The 26405-nt window shown below is 42.7% G+C and overlaps 1 protein-coding gene across 4 annotated transcripts; it reads right to left on the reverse strand.

Annotated features, from left to right (window-relative positions):
* Positions 1 to 202: 202 nt before the first annotated feature.
* Positions 203 to 25124, reverse strand: TRIM37 (tripartite motif containing 37). Of its 4 annotated transcripts, XR_011049445.1 has the most exons (26): positions 24933 to 25124; positions 23213 to 23314; positions 21837 to 21877; positions 20636 to 20752; positions 19306 to 19393; positions 18289 to 18411; positions 16818 to 16941; positions 16139 to 16206; positions 15267 to 15391; positions 13856 to 13906; positions 13352 to 13433; positions 11747 to 11823; positions 11086 to 11265; positions 10283 to 10397; positions 9840 to 10052; positions 9325 to 9461; positions 8516 to 8613; positions 7339 to 7539; positions 6567 to 6878; positions 6256 to 6384; positions 5254 to 5431; positions 4456 to 4574; positions 2680 to 2832; positions 1768 to 1852; positions 825 to 1362; positions 203 to 373 (listed from the first exon to the last, which is right to left on the reverse strand). XR_011049445.1 is itself a non-coding variant. In XM_068415429.1 (25 exons), exons 1-25 carry the CDS (start codon positions 24951 to 24953, stop codon positions 1359 to 1361), a joined length of 2904 nt encoding a protein of 967 aa, XP_068271530.1. In that variant the 5' UTR covers positions 24954 to 25124; the 3' UTR covers positions 665 to 1358. The 4 variants fall into 4 exon arrangements, 3 of the variants coding, with proteins under 3 accessions (XP_068271530.1, XP_068271529.1, XP_068271531.1); XM_068415429.1 differs by lacking the exon at positions 203 to 373 and having other exon boundaries at positions 665 to 1362; positions 2680 to 2793; XM_068415428.1 differs by lacking the exon at positions 203 to 373 and having other exon boundaries at positions 665 to 1362.
* Between the last annotated feature and the right edge of the window lie 1281 nt (positions 25125 to 26405).

Consider the following 26405-nt stretch of genomic DNA (forward strand, 5'->3'; position numbering starts at 1 on the left):
AATAACTCTTCCAAGCCTCTTTCCCAACCTCTTGTTTAAAAACCAGCTGTATAGAAATAAGTACTTTGTAAAGTGAGCAAAGCAAGATGGTGCTGGCTCCCTTCTTGTCTCTGCAAAGGCTGGACACCAGCTCCAGAACAGAGCACGTGGCTAATCCAAATAATTTCCTACAGCTTGGGCCTCTTATTAGGAGGAAAGCATCTGTGAGTGTTGAAGAGGCTGAGCTCTGTGATTACTGCTAATTGAGCCGTGTATAATAATCAACATGCAGCCCATGTGCAGCAGTAAACACTCACCCCACTACCATCGTGTGCAGCCTGTCACGGGCCACCCTCAGTGCTCCGCAGCTCAGAGCTGCACCTCCTGCCTGGGGCTGAGAAATACAAAACCAAGCTGGGGTAAAAACTCTGGATTCCTATTGGAATATACAATATTTAAGCATTTGGTCTGGCTTCTGCAAACACAGCTTTAAACAACCCCAATGGATTTTGGTGCTTTTCATTGTATAATTCAGGAAAAAAGTGCCAGGTGGATGGCAAGAGAAAGGGCTTCTACAAACAGTTGGGCATTACAGCAACTTGGTACTGAAGAGCACGTCCAGGGTGCCCTGACAACCACTCTCTACCATTTTACTTATTTACACACAAATGTCTAAAACGTCACAGCAGGTTTCAACATTCATTTTATTAACAAAGTGCAAACAGTTTTAAACTATGAGTTGTACAGCACTTCCACTGTGGCACATTCAGACAGACATAACGTCAGTACAGCCAGCTGAGACAGGGACAGCGCTCGCTTACAGTTACTCATGCTTTGTCACTAACCGAGTACTCAGCTCCCACCACAGCTTCACAAGTAGTTTAGCAGCTCAAAACGCAACGCACAGTGGCAGAGTTTGGCAATGTGTTGGGCTGGTCCACACCACAGGCTGAGGAAAACAACTTCTGCACCAGCTACTTCACCCCAACTCTCAATCCACGGCATCTGCAGGACTCAGCAGTCTCACACAACCAGTTCATCCCATTTAAAATGAGGACATTCAACACATCTGCGGTTATTCCAATGGCACAACAGGACACACACCGTGGAACAGGGCTCCAGCGCCTTTCGGACATTGTTTCAGAGCAGCTGAAGCTGGCAGAGCCAGCAGGAATGCAACAACCTTTAGGGTAAGCCTTCAGAGGTCACTTTGCCCCAGTAACAGGTTTAAGACGACTGTAGAAGAACCACAGGAGGGTGTTTGACAGAACGGAGCGTGCTCGCAGCCATCACCAGCAGCCTCGGACTAAGCTCCAGGGAATACACACACCTCTTCCCAGGGACGCCAGCCGCAGGTCTCTGGGCCCCGAGCCCGCTCTCTATCTGCTCCAAAGAAAGTCAGCGCTCACTGAAAACCCTCACGCCGGGGCAGTTCCAAGCAAATACAACCTTAACAGCCAACATGTTATGCCAGGTACTTAAATCCAGTTTTCTACTTAAGACCACATAAGCGTGCAGAACTCGGCCGGTCCTGCCTTTGCCCTGGGTCATTGCACCAGTCTGCCTTACAAAGGCCAGTAGCCACGTGGCCCCAGGGAGGCAGGGCAGCAGCGCAGGGGCTCCCAGTGCCAGGCTGCAGCACGTCAGACCGTGCGAACACCCGCCCGCCTACTCGCAGTCGGGTAACGCTGCCTCTCATCTCTGCAGCTCGAGGAGCAGCACGGGAACAGTGCAGCCCCAGGGCCACAGCCACCTCCCAGGATAGCTCGGGCAAACAGTTACAGTTACCTGGTGCTGTCCTCTCCGGTAACGAAGCTGAGATCATCGGGACCGACTTGATCGCCCTCGGGGAACGCTGAGCACTGCTCCGAGGCTGAAACCAAACCAAACACCCAGTAACCTTCACCACATGAGCAATGGGAACACAGCAAGTTAACGTTCCGTCGCCTGCAGGGCCCGCTGGGTTGTCCTTCGTCCCTAACACACGGGTACATGATGTGCTTAACACAGAGTTAAGGCTGCCACAGGGCTTTCAATTTAAGACCCTTCTAAGTCAAGCACAGATAGGAGCGATGTTTTGGTTCTTCTGATGAGCTGTGAGGTTTTAGCGCCTGCTGCAGATATACAGCAAAGGAGCAAACTCCAATTACTGAGCCAAGTCGTTAGGCCACGCTGCTGATGTGCTGTGGGACGCTTATTCAGGCCACAAGTCAGCTTCACCCAGCACCAGCTGCCACCTTACAGCTTCTGCTTTGATCAGAAGGTTAAAGCTTTTCAAAGAAATATGAGATGAGTTTCTCAAACTACACTGAAGTGCTCAAAGCACATTCCTGCCAATTAAGATGCAAACCCGTGTCCAAGGCAGGGGTTACCTCCCTCAAACCAGCCGACTTACAGCCCCATCCTGGTGCACAGGGAGTTCCAATTCAGAAGAACCAGAGCTACGGGTTTTCCAACACTTCCCCGGGAGATTCACCTAAACTGACTTCTCAATGCTAGAAAGAGTTCCCGTCTCCTGTTTTGATCTGGTTTTTTAATTAGGATCCCAAGAGAGGAGTTCCAAATCCTACTGGCGCTCGCTGGAGCTTTAATACCTCTCCAGCACCCCCAGCGAGCTGTGCTGCCGCAGCGCTGTGTGACACGGGAGCCCCAAGGCAGACGCGCGGGAGGGGGGAAGGTGGGCTCACGCACTCGGTTTACCTTCGCTCGAGGACTGGACAGAGAAAGCATGGTTAAACCCCTCCGAGGCAGAGGTGGCATCCTCCTGCTCTTCATTTTCTGTGTCACACTCAATGTCACTGTCACTGCTCATTCCTGGGAGGAGATGAAGGACATGCTTCTGACACACCCCAGCTGCAACAAAACCCAAAAACAGCCACAAGGCAGAATTGATGGCAGTAAGATCTGTGGAGCTGAAGTAGTCAACTTTTCCACACCGAAGAGTTACCAATACCAAATACCAAGAGCTGGCAGGAGAACAAGAGAGAAGCAGCATGTTCAGAGCTAGATGTGTTTACCAAAGCACTAAGGAATGTGACAGAACAGCGGGTACCAGCTTTGGAACAGCCCGATTCTGCTGCGCAGCTCAGCTCGAGAGGAGCAGTTCCAACATGTCACCAGCTGAGCGCAGCCTCGGGTGTCCACAGCTCCCCCTGCCTCAGCCCACCTCTACAAGGAGGACAGACAATGCAGGTTGCTTTTTGAACAGGGAAGAGGGAGGACAACCCGTGGAGCAGAGGCACCCACCAGGCCCTTCAAGCAGCAATGCTCTGTTCAAGCCTCACACACATAAAATGTGCTTTTCCTACAAAAACGAACCCTAGCTGTGGATAATCAAGGTGGCTTCTTTTGTTTTGCCAGACCTTGGATGTGCACTGACAGCAGTCAAAACTCTCCCTTGTACAGTTTTGTCGGTGACAACAGGGGCTTGCTCTGTTCTTTTACTGCTTAAGAGCTGATACTCATTGCTGAGAAAGAGCAAGTAGTTCAGGGAGATGCCAACTCTACTGTAGTTTTTCCTCTGAAAGGAAGAAATATGGTAATATTTGTTTCCTGGGGTTTTTAACAATGAACTATTTCAGTTTTTAAAACATTTTCCTATTCGGCTCTCTGCTATAATAGGAGAACTGCGGGAGCACATCACGATCACGCTGCAGTGACTAAGAGCAGAAATTCAGTTTTGTCACTGAGAGACCTTCTGTAAATGCCAACTCCTACACAATATTGCACACTGCAGATAGAGATGGATGCTGGCACCTTAATATAGGCTTTGCGCTACAATTCAGTCATTGAAATTCAAATTAGTGCAGGGGTGGAAGGCAGGAGAGTTTTAGCAAGATAAGAAAAACTCTTCTACGTGGACTTTCAGAAAAAAAAAAAAAGAGGCAATAATATTTTTTTCCAGCATGGAAAGGATGCAGGAAGGGAGGGGGAAAAGTTTCCTCCAAGTCTCTAAGGAAACTGGCTTACGTACCACAACACCCAACACAAATGAAATGCTGGAGGAATTCTAGTGGATGTGGAGGTAGTTACTGATGTGGTTTGTCCCTGAAGGCAGAAAACTTAAAAGCCAAGGTCACTGGCTACTGTTTTAATTAGATAAGAAATTATTTTCAAAGCCATGCAACTGAACACCAAAGCAAAGACCTGGAGACATACCAAGAGGTACAGGAAGCAACCAGCAGTCCAGAGAAACAGATGGCACCATCTAACGTTACCTGCTGGGTCGTCACAGTCCTGCTGCACCCTGACATCGCTATTTCTCCACAGACAGTGGAGACACAGAAGATGTTCTCTCCTCATTCAGATTTGTACTACAGCTGCCAAATGTTACAGCCATGAAAACAGGCTTGGGGGTTTGTTGGGTTTATTTTCCTCTTTTTCTTTTCCCCTCCAAGCTCTCTCCATTACAGAAATGGATCATTATAGACTGGAGTGTCGTAGAGGGTAAATGCAGTGTGACAACACCTGACTTACCTTCTTCCAGCCCTGCAGAAGCACCTTCAGAAAGCACACCCTGCAGTTCTCCAGTTTCAGAGGTGTTTTCCAGACCACCTGACTGTGCTCCTTCTGTGTGACATCCCTTAGAATTTGATCTTATGAAAGAATTTAGGAGAAATACAAAAGCCCACATTAGAAATTCAGCTTTAATCCAGCTATGGAAACAAATCCTTTCAGTGCCACATCTCCTTTTACTCATTGTTTAAGTCTCTTTCATATCCACTTAAACTTCCAGCTTTGACTGATTTAGAAACAATTAAAATCTTAAAAAAAAAAATAAACCTGGAAAAGCTTATGATGAGGATGGTGACTCTTGCTATTTAGGAAAACAAACAAACAACAGAGTACTCCATTGCACTTAGCTTAGTTAGCCAACAGGGAGTTATTACAAAATTGCTGAAAAGTAGAGTCACAGTGACAAATACTGTCTTGCATGAAGAAATCCAAAGTGATAACTTTCAGTGAGAGGATATTTTGCGAGGGATAGTGGGAGAACAGACTGGGCCTGCCTTTCAAATCAAAGTTTCAGACTACATCCACAGCTGATCAAAATAAAAGGAAAAAGAAAAAACCAAGAAGAAAAGAGGACTTGTAACCTAGTTACAAAACCAGAAACTGACACCCAGAGGGAACAGCAGCAACCAAGTAAACTTCAAAGTAATTTCTCTTCCATGCTACAAGCACCTGGTGTTAGTAGATTGGTATTTTTTTCTTTCTAGATCAAGGGAAGGTGGGGGAGGAAATAACAAAAGGAAAAAAGAATAAAACCCTTACCCCAGAGCACCAGCTTTTCGAGTCTTCTCTACAGCTGCTAAGCCATTTAAGCCAGAAATTCCCACATCAGAATCTGAACCGTCACAAGGTCTTTCCTCTGGCTTAGGCAGCGCCTCTGAAGCGCTGCTGTGAGCCAGGGGCTGGTGAGAGTGGTGCCGGCTGCTCACCTTCGAGCTCCCTATGCCACCCGAGAAGAGAGGGAGAGAAACTCAAAGCACATCCAGCCTTATTGCAAAAGACTGAACATCCAGTTGTTTTAAATCCCCAGGGCTGTTCCAAACAGGTGCATGCACAGCACACCTTCCCCACCCTCACTCTTAAAACATCACAGTTAAACTTATCTTCTACTTATCTTCTACTCACACAGGCACCCTCCCCACTGTCATTTTTCCCAGCTATAGATGCGAAGTCGTTTGGCCACAGTAAAGCTGCCTTTCTAGTCTTGGACAAGGGTGAGGCTGGGCACAGTCACAGTTACACTCTGTAACGGCTTTATGGTATTTTCCAGCTTCTCACCCAAGCCTTCTGTATCTATTTAGCATTATAAGAAAACACCTGTCATATCCCATTCCTTCTCTGAACACTAGAGAGGGGCAGAATACCAATTGCTGTGTTAGGTATTTCGTTTCGTTACCCTTAAGGAAGGGCACTGTAAAACTAATATCCTACAGTTCTTTCATCACGTGTCTCCAGAGCTTTCTTTAATTCCCTTTAAGTCAAATCACAATTTAAGCCTGGGTCAGCACTTTTTAATCTATTATTTTCACTATAAAGTTAGCTCCTGAAACCTCTTCAGAGAGACCAGAAGTAACACGTAACACACATTTACATTCTGATAAGTCAACACCGTGGCACTGTTTCACGGCAGATCAGCTATCAAAGGTACAATGATGTTAAGTTTCAGGAAAATTTCCGTTGCCAAGTAAAAGACTTCTTGAAAAGCTTTTGTACTACAGACGCTAAGATGCATCCCATCACAGTGGTAGAGATGACCTTGTTTACCTTCAGAAGCTTGACCGTCTCCCTTTACACGAAGATTACTATCCCCGCAGTCCATAGCTCGTCGTAAAGACAGACTACCTGCTGCTCCAGAGCGGAGAGGTTTGGGGGAATTACTTTTCTTACTTGCAGCTGCAAAAAATATTTAAAGATGTGACAAGTGTTCAATCAAGTTGCTGCAGTATTCTGGATTCTTTCGGCTGAACTTGAGTCCAAGTAACTATAAAAGGTCTATTTCCCAATGCCTGGATATATAAACCCCCCATACAACTGACAGCTGTAACATTTAGATTCCCCCTTTTCTGGGCACTTACAATTCCTTATGTAACAACTGGTAACTGAAGACTTGGTCAGTAGTTCCATTCCTATTTCTTGCAGCTTGCTGCAGCTTTCTGTTCCACAGGCAGCTAAAGCACCTTGCTCAATGGAGAAGAAGCTGGGCTGCCCATCACAGGAGCCAGCACTGCTGCTTCTCACTTCTGATAGTTGGTTTTTTACATCAGACATTTTGCTTCGAACTTCAGCCATCTGAGTTTTAAGCCTTTTCAGCATCTTCAAGTCAGGTGGCACGCGCCACATGGCCTGGTGTCTCCGCTGATCTCGATCTTTTAGAGAATAGGATGATGCTTTACCAAAGGAAAAGTTAAAAGAACACAAGAGGTAAATAAAACTGTTCCCAAACAAAGCCAGACATCTCTTTTTAACAGCTGTAAGAATTCTGCCTTTTGCCCTGCTGTAAGAGTGAGGGATAGAGAGACGTATTCTTCTGTACCAGTATGGCACCGTAACATTTAGGTTGCAAGCACCGCACAGCTACCAGGACAGCAGATGTTCACACTCTGCCTGCCGTGGCGTTCTCAAGCTGACGTCAACCATTAAGACACAGAACGCGCTGGAGCAGGCAGTAAGGCGCAGCATACTGATGAGCACAGATGAGGACATGGAAGCCTCGCTACCAATGAGAAGGACCGTCTGTCATCTCCTCTTCCCCCTCCCCTCCTCAAATCTGCTTCTAACTCTGGGACTGCATTCTCAGAGACATTTGCAGGTTGGAATGAAATCATCCGATATGTGATGTACAGTTACCTCTGTTCTGCAGAAGAGAGGCAGGTGGACGTGGCTGAAGGCCCCAAAGGTTCTCCATCCCATTTCTGTCTTTTAGATCCAACAAGTGGATTAAAATTAAGGGATCTATATCTAGCAAACTGCTACTGGCTGTTGAGCCTAGGGTACATCCTCCCCGCCTTGAAGGTCTTCCACTTGCACTGGTGTAGCCATGGCTGGTACCTAGGGGAGAGTTACGGGGAGAGGGTGCATATACATGACACAGGTGATGCATTATTCCCTGTAAAAACAAAAAGACAGAGCTCTACAAGACGACTAGGAATTAAAATATTCCAAGAAACTTAAGACCATCAGTATTATTTCACGGATTTATGGATTCTGAAAACAATCAGATATGCTTCTAACAAAAAACTACTTTCTAAAAGCTCCTAAATAAATGCTGTTTCTACAGCCACTGTGCTCTACTCTAAGGACTATCCTTTCAGAAGGAAACAGGCATGTCCCTCAACTTCCCAGCTCACAAGAAATTTTCAAGAAGCTTTGAAACAGCAGCTAAAAGCAGGACAGTTAAGGAATTCTGTCTTTCAAGCACTAGCAGACTTCCACAGCAGCATAAATACCGCTTCCAGTGAATGCCACTTCTGGTATCTTTGCCATAAATAAATATACATATATTTCTTTCAGGATCTTATTAACCTATGGCTAATTTGGGCTATAATCATCTCTAGGCTGCAAGAAATCTTAAGGTACCTTTTCATTACTGCATTTAAAATATATTTCTGCTTGACTTGTGAGGATTCTTTACTTCCTTCCCTCCATGTGCTGTAGGCTGTACAGTGCACTAAAACCTAAGTGCATGTGTCACGCATTCAGAGGGCGCACAGACATCAGTAAAAACTGCTTGTCAGTCGACTCTTGATCAGAATGGAAGCGGTTTCAAAGAGGCAGAAAAGACTCCCTCCAAACTGATGTATCGTCTTTAAACAAACACATTTAGAAGATTACCCCCTTTTTTTTAATTGGACCAATGAAATGTATCTGCTACACTGCAATAATCAGTACAAACCACATGACGCAGCATTTCCAAAAATAGAAATGCCTGCAGAACACACAGCTTGGTGTTGCTTCCAAGAAGAACAGGGGAAGGAATCCAGCAGTGTTTCGCATACATGGGAATTCTGAAGGCTGTTTTCCATACCTGATGCTCCAGGAGCAGCAGCGGCTGCTGCATCCTCCATAAGATCTCCTTCTTCCAACTCCATATTACTGCTATATTCCACGTCATTTTCTCCAGACCTTAGGAGATGAGTGGGGTAGAAAAAGGAGAATACAAATATTAGCTTCTGTCAGCTCTTGTTAAGCATTATAGCACATACCTTGAAAACAACAGAAACACCTTAAATAGTATTTTCTGCACTCCAAACTACACAAACTGAAAAAAATCAAAGTGTGTTAATTAAATGACTGACTTGCTAACCAAGAGTCCAAAGGTGCCATACGTATCTAGACTGTAACATCTGATCCCACAAACTTCTATATTTGTAAGTGTTACAACACATTCTCATGTTTTAATGAAGATTCTAGGATTTCACATTGTCTCAGCTAAGAAGCTTAAATTCTCTAGTTTAAGTAACCATCTTTATTATCACTCTCCTACTACTACAACACTTCCCAATACCAAAACTCTTCTGTTACAGTGCAGAAACAGATTTCTTAATAGTGTTTTGAGAAAGAACCTTCACAGACTATCACTTGTCAAAGACAGAATACAACACTAAAATAAATGAAGAGATCAGAAAGACAGCAACTAGCTGACCGAAAATTCAACGTTCAGCGTTAACTATACCAGTTCATGTTGTTTCCAGCATAGGAAACACCCCTCACGTTGCACTGGAATCTCCCACACATCGTAATTGTGATACAGCAAATGAATCAGTTTCCATTGGAATTAGGATGATTACCCTGGGAGACAAAATGCCTTTCAGATCATCACCTTAAGTTACTTACATAGTTTCTTCATCAATATCATTTTCTTCAGTGTTACTAGTTGCTGTCGAACTAGCTGAAGAGCTGCTACCATCAAGGTGGTTCACTTCTTCTTCTCCAGCAAGATCTATATCCAGGTCACCATCAGAGAGCTCGTGCTACAGGAAAACCAGAACAAATCTTTATAAAAAGAAACATTTCAGTTGCACTTTGATGCATTCACCAAAAGCTATGAACAGAAACTCTCTCCCCGCAGCGTGTCACACTATCACACAGGAATTAGGAGGGTCTCAAAGTGGATTTGGATTTTTCAGCTGCAACTTGGAAACTTTTTTGTGGTGGGATCTATTAGCTCTGTTCTGGAACATCTCTCTAGTGTCATCTCCTGCTGCTAGCTCTCCAGTGTGTTATCTCCTACTTCCACACAGAGGATAATAAATCTAATTTACAGTTCAGAAGTTCACCTAGATTTCTACTGCTATCCTATCACGACAAGCTATACATAAACAAAGAGGCAGGACAAAGACAATTCCTACATTAAAGTCTTCATGCTGGATCTTCTCTTCCTCGTCTTCCTTGCCATCTCGCACTAATCCTGCAGTGGCAACATTCTCAAGCAGTACTTCAGTGCTTTGTCCAGATTTCTTTGATCTTGTTTCTGGACCATCATCATTCTGGGGACTAAGATGAGTGTCGGGAGGTGAAATGCCTCGTGATTTCTGAGTCCGGGAAAGTTCAATCGCAAGCCTCTTAAATATTAGAAGAATAGACAAGAGTATACTCAGGAGACGACAATGGAGCATCATCATCAAATCACGTAAGTTTGTTGACTTGCATATATACTATTTTAATAATGCAAATATCAAACTACCAATAGCAACCCAAGCAAACATAACTGTCAAACGCAAACTTTGTCACCTAAAATAGGTAATTGCTGGTCAGTAAAAGGTGATTTTACATTAATATACATCCCACTTACTTCTTTAAGGTTATTTATTTGCTGGAGGTAACTTGTCTGAGCTGCTTCCAATTGAGCAACGTACCAGTGTTGATCTCGACACTTTTGGAAGAAGGTTGGCGAGCGCACTTGGAACCTTCAAAGCAACATTTGAAAAGTTTTGTTTGTTTTTTTTTTTCCCCAAATCTGAAAAGCCCTGCATAAGAACACCATACAACCTGAAATCTAGTGGTGAAATAAATTAACAGATAACATGTACTTCTATACTCAGCATCCCAAACGCACTGAAGGGCAACAGTACGTACTTTGTAGGAGAGGTAGTTACCTTCACAAATCAACACTAACAAAATTAACGAACTACAAAGCATTTAACAGGAGGAAGAGTAGGACTATACAGAGAATATTTGAAGTAGATGGATAAAGCTTCTGTATTTTGTCATAACATTAAAATTTCCATTGACAGCATTAGTTCTCTTACATTACAGACTTCTTTCATTCCCACAGCTCTCCTATGCTCACTATAACTGCTTCTAAAGAAGGGGAGAAAACACCCTTTTCCTTTAATTCAGTTAGCTACAGATCTCCAGCCCAGGCTTATTAGTGTCAAGTGTAGCTACTTCTCAAAGAAATAGATGTAACAAAGTTTCCACAACTCCCTTCAGCACATTTTCTTCTTTAAAGCTCATGACAATGAAATCCATTTATGACAAAACACGTCACAAGTATTTTAAATTCAACTACTTAATTATTTCCCATTTCAACAGTAGGCGTGATACTTTGTGAAACGATCTCAGAAGGGAGCCCCACTAAGTTGTCTTCCTTACCTTAGGACCACCGTGTCATTTTGCCTGTTCAGATAGCCCTCGTTGGCTAGCAAGTCTAACCGAAAGAACCTGTTGTAACCCCAGCACTCGCCAACTTCAAAATCGGAGGCAAACTCTCGAATTATGTTTTTGGTGGGATCGTTGGTGGACTGGTGAACCATTTCGACACGGTACTCATACCTACGCAGGGGAAGATCACAGGTATTGATACCAAAATAAAGATGCCAGAATTGCTGAATGCATCACGTTTAACAGACCTGCACTTCCCGGGAGGCCTGCAGGCCCAGCTGGAGAGGTGATTCAGTCTCAAAATTTTACTGATCCCTTATATAAACAGTACAAGGGGGAAGTAAGCAGTAATAGGGGGTAGAGTGGTAAACCAACTCTAGGATTAAATACTAGGAGACAGATACTCTCATCAGTTGTTTTGCCAGTTTGCTTTTTATCTCGAGAAAGCCACTGAGTAACAACTTTAAAATATTATCTTTGGGGACGATTCAAAGCTCGATGGACAACAGAAGTCTCACTATTCTTTTCAAGAGGGCTCTGCATCAGTCCCTAGCAACACTACAGAACCTGAGGTCACTCTTTGCAAAGCTCTCCAGATGCTTTGCCAATGGTGGGGGCGGAAAAAGGCTGCTCTTACTACAGGTTTGCTTACTTGGATGTCTCTGGCAATCCAGCGGACAGCTCCAAGAACACAGACAGGTAGTAGCCCCGTACCACTCCATTTCCATCCTTGAAATAAATAAAATAAAATTGAGAGATAAATTGATTTAAAAGAAAGCAAAAGCCAGAAAACCAAAACACCTTGATATACCCTTGAAGTTTAGAGAACAGCTTCAATCAATACAGAATTTGCAGCAGTAGCCTACTTGGTATGCTACAGTTTTGATTTTTAGTCTTTTGTGACCTAGAACTCTCTTACTGTAACTTGAATCAACATGGAGTTTGTATCTGGAAGCACAAATGCAGTTTAGTATTAGTATCTCAGATATAAATCTGAAAACAGAGCTTTAATTACTCTATTAACATTTTTGGGGTTCAATTAAGTGGAAGACTGACTAGACAAACACTTGTCAATGCACTGGAAAAACATTTAACATATAGAAAAAGCAGTAAAAAAGCTCAAAAATCTACTTAGGAGTTTATTACAATCCAATTCTTCCCAGAATCTCAACTTGAAAATAGCTCAGGTTAAACATTAGTTCTGAAATATTTTACATACAGCTGCATTTCAAAGCTACTTAATTTCTGAAAGAAGAGCAATTTCTTTAGAAAAAACATGCAACATGAAAGTTAGGTCAGTTAATGGAGAAACAATATTAGAATCACCAGAAGCCAAGAAAAAAATATGGCAAAACCTCCATCACACTCACCTTAATCAAGGAAGAGGAATGGCTCAACTTGAATCCTCTAGGTTGAAGAAACATTTCAACTTACCATTTAAAAAATAAACTTTAATGCCTTCTGACAGCACACCTTATGTAGTCAATCCTGAATTTACAACAGTCTGAAAACTTACACAGGGGTCCACCTCTGCACTGCAAGAATACAATTCTGTGCATACGTGGGCTTAACAGATTAATCCAGTTCTCTGAAGATGCCATGTAAATCACTAACAAACCAAACTTGTACTCTACCACTAACACATTTCTCCAAACACAGCTGCAGCAGCAGCAGCCAGAGCTTCCTGGAAGCACTGCCCAGACTAGTGGACTGCAGAAAGATCACACCTTGTGGGTTCAGTCCAAAACTGACAAAGACACTGCTTCAGAAATCTGAACATTCAGCCCACTGAAAGGTCATTAGTACAATACACGTCTTAACGTCAGCATTTGAGAACTGGATGCACAGTAACACAGATTCCCCTTCAACTAACACCTTGTCCTCCTCCCAACTTCCCAAATAAGTATAAGTTATTCTATACCTCATCTCTGCAAGAAACATCTGCAAAAAACACTCAGACAGACAAAAACAGTAAAAATATCTAATAAAGTTCCTATGGCATATTGGTAAGACCCATTTTTAATTGCTTTTAAATTAACCAGATTAACTAGACTGAGAATGTTCATGCTGGCTATCTGGAGGCAGAGAGGGAACACTCCAATGGTTGGTGATCAACTCTGCAACCTTATTACGTTCTTTTCATACAGCTTTTTATATACAACATGAGAATAGACTGATTTTCCTTACAAGAGAAGCACATGAATGCTACTGAAGTGTTTTGGATGGGATAACAACTCTAGTTGAAAATATAACTCACTGGATAAACTTTTAGCCTCCAGCAAAGTCCTGACACTTGAAGAGGTGGACTGTAAACAGGATCTGCTCGCTGACGCAACGTACTAGTGAGAAAGGAGAAAAAACATGTGCAAAACCCTCCATGAAATAATAAGCTGCATATACACTTGTGCTCTTACACTCTAGAACCATCCTTCTTGCTGCACAGAGCATGTGGCAGCGTATCAGGCCCATGCAAAATGTCAAGTGTCCATACAAATGTATGTGTTCCTTGCAAAATTATCCAATCTTTTTTAAAAAATAAAAATGTTTGCCTTTATCATGGAAAAATCTTTTCAGATAACAGTTTAGCCAGGGTTAATTGTTCACTTGGTAAACAAGAGATTTTTGATTGAATTCCTGTAGCTTAGTTCATATCTAACAGTTTTCTGTAGAGACTATTCTGTGTTTTAAAGAACACTACTCATGTACAGAAGAGACAGAAAAAGCTTCCCAATATTCACAGTAATTTAAGATACATTCTCACCTGAAATTTTCCAAGACAAATGTAGTTGAGTCATAGGCTGGAACCAATTCACTGGGGAGGAGGTGGAAAAAATAAACATATTAGAGTTGAATAACATGACATTAAAAATCCCAACTTCTGGAATCTTCAGAAGCATTTAAGATGATGATTTAAGTCACCAGAGCCACTGAAGCTCACTAGGACTACACTGGGTTATTTCAGTACTGCTGGAAATTCCATTTATAAGCCTTCTCCCCAGCACCCCTCCATGTGATATCACACAATAAAACAAATATTTTACGTTATGAAGGGAGGGACAACCAAAAGTATTTAAGAGCATTTGCCCTTTTACCTGTGATGGCTAATAATATCTTAATATGGTGAATTTTTAATGTAAGATTCCTTGGTAGTTTTAGAAAGGATGAAACTATTGCATGGCTGAAAGCACAAAGCTTAAATGGTTTGTGTTTCAGAGCAGGAGATACCTTACTACCATTGGAAAATGAACATTCAGATTTAAACTCTCCTCAGAGAGGCATTTAATTATTATTTTCAGAAAACATGTCAGGACAATAGTTTTGAGATTGCATTTAAAAACAAACTGATTTTTGCTTGAGAACACAAAATTATTTGAGGAATTCTTGTAAACCTTCTACTTTCAAGTTTTTGGAGACGCTTTTCAGCCAGCTAGGCTAAACCCTCAACCCTGGTTGAGAGCTCCTCAGAACCCAGCACCAGCAGCACTGTCTTTATGAAGAATTGTGCTATGAAGTGATTTTGGCTATATATTCTGAATTAAGGTGACCTGCAGAGGCATCTCATGAGAGCCTTGCAATTACATACTGAATGACCCAATAATAAGAGAAAAAGGACAAATTGGTAAACTAAGTGTAAAAGAGAAAAAAACCTGTCAGCTGGAACCCACTGTCCTGACTCCCCAGCAGGGACTACAGACATAAAATAAGCCCTGCTGGAACAGAAAAGCCTACTTGCAGCCCAGGTTACTAACAGGAATAAGTTAAGCAGTTTCTCATTTTCAGTGTATAAGCCTGGACCCAAATTCAGTCAGAGATATCAAGTTTAACACAGAAACAGACTGAATCATATAGCTGAGAAGTATGACTCCCCTTCAGTACAGGTGGGTATCAGGCGAGCTCTCCAGCACCTATCCATCAGCCACCCATCATCCACTCGTTCAAACCCACATGTTAAAACACAGTGGTACTCTCCTGTCCTCATTTTACCAAAGGCTGACACGCTAAGAATACATCCACCTTCCAGACTCACTGGGACATCCTCCTCCATGCAGTGGTAGAGCAAATGGGAGATACTCTCCTCTAGGTTACTTTAAACATTTTTTAACAAGCAAAACAAACCTTTATGAGATGGCTTTCAAGTTCAAAGTACAACAGAAGGGAAATGCAATGCTTACCTTGTGAAGTCTGGGGGGACAGGAGTAGTGACAAACGAGGCCATAGGCTTCCGATGAACCTGCTGGAACATCATCAGGATCTCGGAACTTTTGGATATCAACTCACTCTTGCTGCACGATCGTAACTATATGGGAAAAAAAAACAAGGAAAAAATCCTTCTGTCATTAGTAGAAACCATAGGTTTTGACCACTTTTGTTTTTAAACAAACAAATTGCATGTCTGTCATAGCTTCAGAAAGATTACCCACAATACAACGTAAAATGAAGCTTGGAGGAGCTTTTTTTTTTTTTCCATTTGTTTGTTTGTTTGTTTTTTTTTTCCCTTGAAACTGTCAGCACTTAAGACTAAGAATTTGCCTGTGACAGCTGATGGTCATGTGTTCTAAAATTTCTGTTAGGAAATTAAAATAGATATTCTAATTCTGTCTCGCTCCAAAGCCTGTGCAACCCATTTGGGAAGTCCTGAATATTTAAGACTCTAAAATTCTACAACGAAAGTTACAGCAACTATGTTCCACTTAGGTTAAACTCATTTATATAAAAGATGTCTGATTAATACCGAGTCATATCTATCACTCTGTTTAGGCAACAATAACAAAGTAAATCAATCTGGAAAGGACACTTAATTAGACATTGGGAGAACTTGCTCAAATACATCACAACACAGCAATACAAACTCCTGTGACATTAGATAGTTCTTTTACAGTTTAGTTATTCCTTGACTGCTGTATTGCCAAGCGCTGTACTTTTTTTTGTTCATCCAAATTTGAACACACCAAATATCCATCAATTAATAGTTTAAAAATAAATAAGAAAGGCCAATTGAGGAGGGATTTATGTAACACAACATTTCAGCTCTTTTCGTAATCACCTGATGTTCTACTTCCTGCAGCAGGGATTCCAGAAGTTCAGTTTCTTGAGTAAGCGATGTCTTCTGACCTGTTTAAAGAAAGGAAGACATGTTTAAAGGGAAAAAAAAAAAAAAGACAGACATACTCACTGGATTTTTAAGAAACGGAGCTTTTTCTTTTTTTTTTTTTTACCTGGAAGCTGCCCCAGAACCTCCTAAGGTAAAGGATTTCTAAATATACCAAGGTTGATCGAGAAAGCATTTTAAAAGCAAGCCTACGTTTTTAATTAGAGCTGTAGTGAAGAACTCATTCGAGGTTAAGACAGTAATGAAACATTCTGTGTCCCAGAAATCGCAGGTTTGTTGCTCTGGGGTGTTTTTTTGGACCAAAAAAAAAAAAAAAAAAAAGCAGGTTTGACTTCACTGAATTTGCTCTCATCCAGACAAGCCTCTCTTTTATATTAGCTGACACTTTTCTCCTAAAAGGCACAATTTCTCTGGACTTAAGTGTTTTCTTTATGAAACAGAACAATATTTAAATGTGTTTGTGCATTTCAACTACATCGTCCTGGATGACCAGGACAAATAACCACGGCACAGTGTGTAAGGAGTCACATTCCCAGGGCAAGAAAGTTTCTCAATAGATTTACACTTTGTTAATATATTGCTCCTACTCATAACAGATCAGGCAAATACCTACCCATTAATGTTATAAGCTTGTTCTTCAGCTGAGTGTCTAACCGGGCAATCATCATCTCCACTGCATTCCTGATTTCCCGAACTCGTTCATCCTTCGCACTACGCACTGCCTCCACATTCCTCTCCTAAAACAGGGTTCAGGAAAACACATGTACAAAAAGAAATCCTTCACACTTTTGCATGTTTCACTCATGTACATGTTGACTCCACTCTCTCAGATCCCAGAAATGCCTAGGCCTCCCTCCAGTCCTATTTTTCTATGAGGGGAAAAAAAAAAAGTCACCTGGTCTTACTGAAGCTTCCATGTTTAGAATAAGGAAATAAGAAGGTGTTTTTAGATGAGCTGTATTACAGGCTATTCCTGTTGCCAGTTGTAAATATCCTTTGCCTTTCACATAAGCATGCCCTCTGGTGGGTGACCAAAGGTTAGCAGTAAAGTCGAGCAACATTTTCTCATTACATAGAGATTTGTCATATGGGGATTCCTTAGTAACAAAGTTTGTAAATACAACTGCCAGTTTCTCTTCCGTAACTTGAGCAGTACAGAAAAGTTACCTTCTTGGTAACAAGAATAATTTGATAAAAATTGGGCCCTTCACCCTGGAAGGTGAAGCCACAATCCTCTCAACACTTTACAAATACTTACAAGTAGCCCACTTAGTAATCTAACAGTCACACTTGTGAAGCAGAGCCAACCTATCACTGCATGTGGCAAACAACTACCTGAACAATAGCAGACAAAAACCATATGGAAACTTGTTTAAAAAACAAAAAAAAACAAACTAAACTTATTTTATTTGCACAAAGACTACACAATAAATTTAGCAGCATTCAGTAGAACACAAAAATAATCCTTCCTAGAATACAAGAAACTGTACTGAATTGTTGTAATTCCCACTGAAACTGCCAAAGCTGAACATGTCGACATTTGGATGTCTAACACATTCACCCCAAAAAGGGGGTACACAAACTTCAAATCTCTAACTGGTGAGCTGCTTTACAGCCCATCCTATAGGCTCAAACATACTTGTAGTTTATTCTCCTAAAGAAAGGAAAATAAGCTCTGTTAGAATAAAGCATTTTTATACTTGCTTAGCATGGCAGACTGCACTTTTGTAAGTGTTGACAAAAACACAGCTTTCAAAGAACTGCACAACTCTAGCTTATAAACAGAGTACACCAAAAGAAAAATTCCCTGTTAGCTAACACACATCTTTTTCTGTCTGGCAATTACAAATATTAAGAATATGTTCATCTTTCCACATTGTACAAAAAGAGTATAACTAAAAAGTAAAAACGTCTCTCTGTGGGATAGTCTGATTACCTTCACAGAAGCACCAGCTTCTGAACAGGTACTGAAAATGCCATAAGCATGTGAAATGGTGCAACGTTCCCACTTCCCACTTTACAGTTATCCTCTGAAAATGATGTACTACAGGAAAACCTAACAGTATCTTGGACCAATTTCTTACCACTTCTTGCACCAAACTGATCAATTCCATGAGTCTTCTCCTAAGCTTTGCCACTTCTTCATTTACTTTTGTGACATGTTGCTCATAGATTTCTGCCAATGGCTTAAAAGTATGTCCTCCATGCTGTTAAAAAAGAAAAAACGGGGTTGGGGAAGAAATCATAGAGCATCCCATTTTAACTTTATTCCACTCCTATTAAATTACTGAAAGAGAGGGGAAGAAAGCCTCCTAGTGTATCACTCATGTTGGAAAAGTTCCAAAGCAGATGGTACGTAGGAAGCCTGTCTTTCACTTCCCTTCATAAGAAGTCAAGAATTTGGCTTTCATACCATCAAACCTCCCTGTCAAGAGTCATTTGGAGTCTCAACAGCCCTCCGAAAATAAACTGCTTCATTCACAGTTAGAGAACTGTGCAATTCTCTAACAAATCAAATAACGATAGAAGGGTTATCTTATTTTTATTATTATTATTATTATTAATACACCCTTCCCAAACAAAGGCAGCACACTGTTAACTACTTATATTCCAAACAATGACAGCAGTCTCTCCTTGAAATACTCAACTGAAAGGATAATAAACAGTGTGGTGAACTGTGCTACTAATACAGCTTTGAAGATATTCAAGATACAGGCCAGGACATATTTACATAACATAAATGTTACATATATTCTCTGAGAAAGACTTCTTCCTTTGCCCATAAAATTCTCAGCACCAGCTACAGCTTGTCCAAGACATCATGAGGTTTATAACAAGGAAGGTAATCCTGACCTCCTTTCAGCAAAAAACTCAACTTGCTTCTCTAGTTATAAACAGAAGGCACCGTCTTTCACAACCAACGTCCACGTTAAATTATAAATGCACACACAACTACATGGCGTGGTATCTGCACGGCAATTCAATAGCCATGACAACTGTTTCATACCACTTCTATTTCTTCAAACTGCTGTCAAACATAATCCTTGCAGTCCCTTATTGTAACATACCACTGGCATATAAGCAAGCAAGTCTCTTCTTACCATTCCTCCCCAAAGCGCACACTGGTGGCAGATACACTTCTTACAGGTCCAGCAGAAAACACTGAGCTTTTCATGATGATTTTCACACCTTAAGCAAAAAAATACACATATCATCAACAGAAAATAGCTATGAATTTTCTGCAAACTCAATTTAACATTTTCACTTGTTTTGCTACTCGATCCTAAGAGTAAAGCACAAAATATCAGCATAGTTTTGCAAGAAGAATACTTATATTCGGTGAAAATCTTTTGTAAAATAAGTGTTGTTCTTAGTATACTCTCAGGAAGTATTTCACGGAGATAAAGTACATTACTAAAATTGGATTTCTACCCAGCAGATAAAGGATGTCATCAATGAATCAAGCTCAGAATTCTAGAAGTTCATACTTCACATTATTAAAATCCTAATCATACGCAACCTAAAGCAACCGCAGAGCAATGGCTCGTTAGCTTTTTGGAGAAACTGATCTTTGTCGTTTCTTAAAATTTCAGGAAAAGCATCAATAAAGAAACCGAGCACAGACCAGGCCAGACCTCCAATACGTGCCTGTCCCTTCCCTCTCCAGCATTCAGGAGCTTGGGGAGGAGGCAGGTAGAGAACACATAATTAGTCCCTGTCCATTTTTCAATGCTGCTTCTCACAGTTTTCTCCTCCAAATCTCCAGAATATATCTTAAAACACATAACAGCACTAGTAATGGGATAAAACCAGGAGAAAAGCCTGCTGAGAAAGTACTGCCAGTTGCTCCTAGGAAGAGAATATATCAGAAAATACAGGAGGCTCCAAAGACAAGGAAGGAGAATGAACAGCAGTTAACGTGACAGAGCAGCAGTAGTGCTTTTCGTGGGACTTAATATATTTTCTTTGATCTCACACTGGGTTTATCAATTACAGTTTTGCAAGGAACTAGAAGACATCTTCTCAGAACAGCTTCTCTGCTCTTATGTGCCGAGATACCAAATCAGCACCCTCAGTCTTAATGGGTCTGCCAAACGAGCAAGCCATTGAGAGGAGACTTAGTTCAGATGTGTGGTCCCTAAGAAGGGCTAAGAGCCTTAAGAAGTATTACCACCCTTCATGTTTCCCCTGTCTCATATTTTAACTGCATTGAGTCAAACTAGAAATAGCAGCAGGCAAAGACACTGAAGAGCTTTTCTCATTCCATTAAGTATGACAGAAGCGAACTCCAACTTCCAGTCAGTAAACACAATTCAGCTTTTAAGTAAGTGTTATCATTTTGTTCCTTGATTTTAATAATAAGCTGAAATCAAAAGCCCACTCATATAAGGCAAACTGCAAAACGCTTTATGTGAAGAATGCTCCATTTACTTGTCTTTTTCATTTTCTTCGTGCTTTGTGAGATTGCACAGTTGAAGTGTATCAAGCTGTTGCGTGACCTCTTCTGCCCAACGACAGTTCACGAGCTCTCGTAGCTGCAGCGGGGCTCTGCAAGAAGCATTGCTAGAGTTAGAGCAAGAACTCAGCTCCAGGAGCTGAAAGAGACGCGTTGAAGTGAATTCAGTTCATCAATTCTACGCTATCGGAAAAGTCACAGGCAAAAAGCTGAAGCTGTACTAGTTATTTCAGGAAAAAAAAAAGAAATGTCATGTTTTAATTTGCTCATTTGGGGGCTGGGGGGAGGCAGGAACCACAATGAACCACTCCACAACGACATACAGAATAGCTACATCGGGAACCCAAGAACCACTTCCAGATTTCTTGATAGGCTCCTGGGTAATTCTGGGCAAATGATTTTTTTTCTCAGTGCTTCTTCAATTTATTCTGTTACTCAACTATCCCCACTGCAGTGCTTCAGTTATCCCCTTTGTAAAATGTAGATATATTTTACCTCCTTACAAGCATTTTAAAGCTATCGATCAAATACTTTAAAAGCTGAATATTAAAAAAAGTTCTGCAGAAATGGTTGGTTAGTTGTTTTGAAATACCTCCCTTCCCTTAGGTGAAAAAATATGCTACCTTCCAATTTTTGGTCTATCAAGAGCTAGAATTGCTAGGTACTCAAGAACTAGAAGTGCTAAGGGGTGCCAGGGCGTGGGGGGATGGGGTGGGGCACTGCATTAAAAACAACAAACAAAACAACCCCCCCAAACAACACATCGTAGTTACCTCTCAGGCAAACCTGCAACACACAAGGTGAGTCTCACAAATTATAGGTATAAAAGAAAGTACATATTTCAGTCTGAAAACAGAAGTTTCTGGTCTCTGACTCTTCCAAGAAGAATATAGTTCTAAGGGGAACACCATCTAGTTACTCTTACTACACCAGCTGCATGCACTGAAAACAGCAGTGTAATAGGGGAACAACAAAGATCTTGCTTAGCTTTTCACAAAATTAGAATATATTTTAGAGCAAGTATTATAGCAGGGTAAATTTTTATAGTAACAGCAAGCAAGTCTCAAAAAATCAAGCTTATAAATTTATAGCAACCTGCAATGAAAAAAGACTGCTCATAACAGGACAGTACACCCCATTCCTGATAAATTATTTTGGATATTAAAAATACCTTACCTACAATGAGGGCACTGAGCTCTCTGTTCAGTCAGCCAACGCTATGAAGGAAAAAGGAAACACATTTTTAAATAGACTGTAAGAAAAGAACTGCAAGCCAGTACATTCTATCATTAATCAGGAGTTACTTCTTTTTATTACAGTCTTCCTGTATTTTTCTTTTACAGATTTGTAATTTAACCGTTCCACCAGTTAGTCACAGAAGAAGCTGCTATTTGTATCTTAGTAACAAAGCAACCACTTTTCTTTAGATGTCAAAGACACTTCAGTTAAAATTATACAGAGAATTTTGAGGTACCAAATATTCCATTACAAACCACACACCTGGCACAGACTCCCACAGTCACAGACTAAAAAGCACATTGCAACAAAAGAAAGCAAAAGATACAGCAAGCATATTTTTTGGAGCCTAAATTATTAGTCTTCCTCTCGAGCTATTTATATGCAAGTTAGATACCTGCAGTTCAGGGATCAAATCCACAAGGACCCTTGGAATGTTTCTCTTCCAGAAAGCTCCAAAGACAAGTAGCTGAGGAAAGAACTTCATCTGCCCACTACAACTTAGAAGTGTAAAAGCTCAGCAGTTGAAGGGCTTGTGTTTGTCAGTTTACTACTACATTTAAAGATTCTCATGAATAATCTCTCACCACCCAGCCACAATATGTCACCTAACATTCTTAATACGTAACACGAATCCTTCACCTACAGTTCTTGTCACAGCTTTCAAAGTGAATGGTGATTGTTCCCATTTCTTGAAATACTACCTGAGGTCTGAGCACCTCAGCTGAACCCTCTCCCACTACACTAACACATCATGGCGTTATGGACTTGGAACTGACGTGTTACACGTTGGTAACCATGACCTTAATAAATGGACTGAGGTACTTCAGATGCTGCTTCAGCCTGCTATACCAGACTCCCTTGAGAGAAATTTATCCCCTACCTGATCACTTCAGTTTGGTAAATGTTTTAAAACATCTTCAAGATGACAAGAGGTGATGTTATGACCTTCCAGTGGTCCATACTGATAGACATAAAGTCACATTTGATTCCTGTCCCAACTTTTGTCTTCCATACAGGCATCACGGACTCTCAAAAGATGCTAAAGAAGGGATCATTATATGTCTGTTTCTTAAAAGCAATTACTCCAGATAGCCCCTATAATTAGCACTACTGAATGCAATGCACAGCCTGCCTAGTTTTCCCTCAGGGTGTTGTAAAAGATTTTGAAAGGGAAACTAAAGAGCACAGAGCAGGAAAAAGGAATCCTTGGAACTGCAGGAAAAAGGGCAAGAAAGCAGCAAGAATATGTTCATAAGATCAGTAGTTTTTAAGTTCATACACTTGCAAGAATAAACTATAATAAGCAAACTCACCCGAATACAACTGAAACAGCACAGCTTGGAGCAATGAGGACACAGACGTGCATCACGCAATTTCTCCATACAAATAAAACATCGGAATACTTCAGCAATGCTCTGCAAAGGGTAGATTATCACTATTGTTAAGCCACATGCCTCAAACGTATCGGAGTTGCATTTATTTTTGCAGGCAGAGGGACAGATTTCATCAATGCAGCCCCATTCCAAACAGCTACGGACAGTAACTAGCTCTGAGATGCGCTGTCAAATGTCATGGCTCTCCTCCCCACTTTCTCCTACCAGCTCTTAGCACCCATTTTATAACACTATTATTCTTCTTCAAGGAATAGTTTCATCATTTGGCTTATCTTTTTCCAAGTGGGCCTTCCTGTAGCCAAGATACACCTGCTTGTGTTCACATGGGATTGAACAGCTGCCAGAAGAACCTGTGCTGTACCTGCAGATTCTGAACCCACGAGTTTCAATGTACCGGCACCAAACTAATTCAAAGCACGGTACGTGCATGTTTGTATTATACAGAATGCTAACGAGAGGGGTTGAATTGGACAGGGCATTTTTTTTACTTTTATAAGACTTACATTCTTTTAAGGCCTACCAATAGCACTAGCCCCACAATTTCTAGGCTCTCTCACACCCCATTTAATCAATCTTGGGCAATAAAAATGTAATTTAACACATTTTTTTACTATATCCATTTGAAGAGAGAAGCATTTTCTTCTAGAACACAACCACCTCATCCCTCTCCATTTCCAAAATGAGAAAGGTGATTTTGAAATGCCAAGCAGTGTTTACCTTCCACATTGACAGATTTTTCATGGATAAGTTTTATATTTTGTATTGTACAGGAAGCAAACCCCTGCTGGCTTTAACTATGGAACTGTGTAGGATTCTTCAGATGGGCTAATATTTTCCTCACAGAGTTGAAATTATAAATCAGCACAGAAGTGAGGCGTATCTTCAATTTACAGATATCACAGTATCTCCCACACATTAGCATCTTCTTTAATGGCTGCAAACCATCAAAATGCAATACGTGCATTTACAGGAAATTATCACATAAGGTCTTTTAAATTCTTCTCCTCTTTGGCTGCTATCAATACGGACCACAGCAACGCCTGCCAGCTGCCCAGGCTACACACAAACACCACTGAGCTTTGTGCCTTCATGGATGCCAAGACGGGTTCAGGCAGCGCCAGGTCTCCATCCACCGCCAGAACAGGCACCTCCGATGCTCCACCGGTTTGTTTTCTAACCCTGACTATGTAAAATAACTGCGTGTCACCCAGAAATGCCACCTTTTCGCCCCCTGCGTCCTTCCTACCCCGCGCACACGCCAGCCCAGCGCCCTGCTATGCGCATCCCTGCCCACCGCAGAGCCGCAATCTGTTCCCCGCCTCTCGGGCCGCCCACAGCTCGGTGCCGTCCGGCCTCTTTCCCCTCACACAAGGCAGGGGGACCCGCCGAGGGCTCTGCAGCCCCGGTGCCACCCGCCAGCCCCCCCCAACCCCTGAACAGGTCAGGATGCCCGGCCCCGGACTCCCGCGGGAGAGGCCCGGCCCTGCACTCGCCATCGCCCGCGGAGGAGAAGGGGCAGCCGCCCCGCCCGCCTCCCCCGCGGCCTCGGGGATGCGCCCCCGGGGAGCGGCGCTTCCCCCGCAGCGCCCTTCCCGCCTCCCTGAGGGAGCGCGAGCCCAACCGCCGCCCAACCGCTCACCTCCACGCTCTGCTCGTCCATTGCGGCGGCTCCGACGGCGGGGGAAGCTCTCCCCGGCCCCTCTCCCTACCGCACTGCCCGGGGGTGAGAAGCGAAGGCGCGGGGCGGGGCTTAGGAGCCGCCGGGGAGAGGCCGAGCCCCTTCCCCTGCCCCGGCCCCGGCCATGTTCGCGGGGAGCGGGGCAGCTCCTCCCTCCCTCAGCCCGCCCTGCGGCCGCGCGGGGAGGCGGGGCGTAACCGTCGCACCGCACCGCGCATGCGCTATGCCGCCTGGCCCACCCGCGCACCGCCAGGGGGCGGGCTGGCGCCTCCCGCCCGGCACGCGGCGGCAGCGGCCCGGGGTCCGCGGGCCTCCGGTAGCGGCCCGGTGGCTCTGAGGGGAACGGCGGGCCCTCCGCGCGGCTCTGGAGGCCGGGGCGGCTGCAGCCTCACCGCGGCCAGCGGCCCTCCCGGCCCGGGACGCAGGGGAGAGGTACCGAGGCGGCAGCGCTGCTGAGGAGCCTCCGCCCGCGGGCAGCGCCGGCTCCCGCCGCTGTTGCAGCAGCATCGCAAATAATCACGATTAACGCGTCGCTTTCTCAGGGGAAGTTGCAGCTGTTGGGTTTCAGGACAAAAAGCTTTGACCTCGAGTTTCTCGGTGCTGACGGCAGGTGTCGGGAGGAACCGCAAGGCAGGCAGCGCTGAACAGCGTCTGGCTCCAGGGGTGGATTTCCACACCTCACCGGGCTTGAGAAACGGACACGGTAGCTGTCCTCGGGGCTGCAGCTGCAGTTAAATTACACCCTGCACAACCTTACCTGCAGTTGTTTCCTCACTAACAGGTATCGTTAATTATCTCAGCTAGATTTCACTAATAAATTAAATCTTCCGCAGTGTTGAAGGTAGCGAGAGTAAGGATCGAGTCTTGGAAGTGATCAATTTGCTTAGCTCCTAATGCTTAAATATTAAATCAGTTTGTGAAGTGATAGCAACCTTGTAGCTAAAAGGGCACCCTCAGCAGCAGACATCATAAAATCAAGTTATCCCTGTCCTTTCCTCCCATTTCTTCTTCGATACACACCCTATTCTTCTTTCCAACAAACTCTAAATAGACCAACCAGTTCACTGATGAGCACAGAAATTAGCCTTTCCCTTCCTAAGGGCACTAACTTAAGTGTCTCTCCTTTGACAGCCATCATTCTTCACCAAAAAACACAGGAACTTAGTAAAACTTGAGTTATCTTACTCTCTCAAATCAGGCTGAAATAAACATCAAAACATTAAAATAAGAAAAAAAAAAATTTTTTTTTTTTTTACTGTGAGGGTGGTCAAACCTGCAGCTATTCTGTGAGTCTGCAGTTTTGCTGTAAAAAAATAAAGACAGTTCACATCAAAGCAAAATGAAAAGGGTCAGGGACCAGGTTCAGGGGTTAGGGCACGGCTCAGGGTCAGGAGTCACGTAAACAAAAGTGTAATAAATCTATGGCCTCGTCTC

This window comes from Nyctibius grandis, chromosome 18 (genome assembly GCF_013368605.1).
Source record: "Nyctibius grandis isolate bNycGra1 chromosome 18, bNycGra1.pri, whole genome shotgun sequence".
In the NCBI taxonomy this organism is placed as follows: Eukaryota; Metazoa; Chordata; class Aves; order Nyctibiiformes; family Nyctibiidae; genus Nyctibius; species Nyctibius grandis.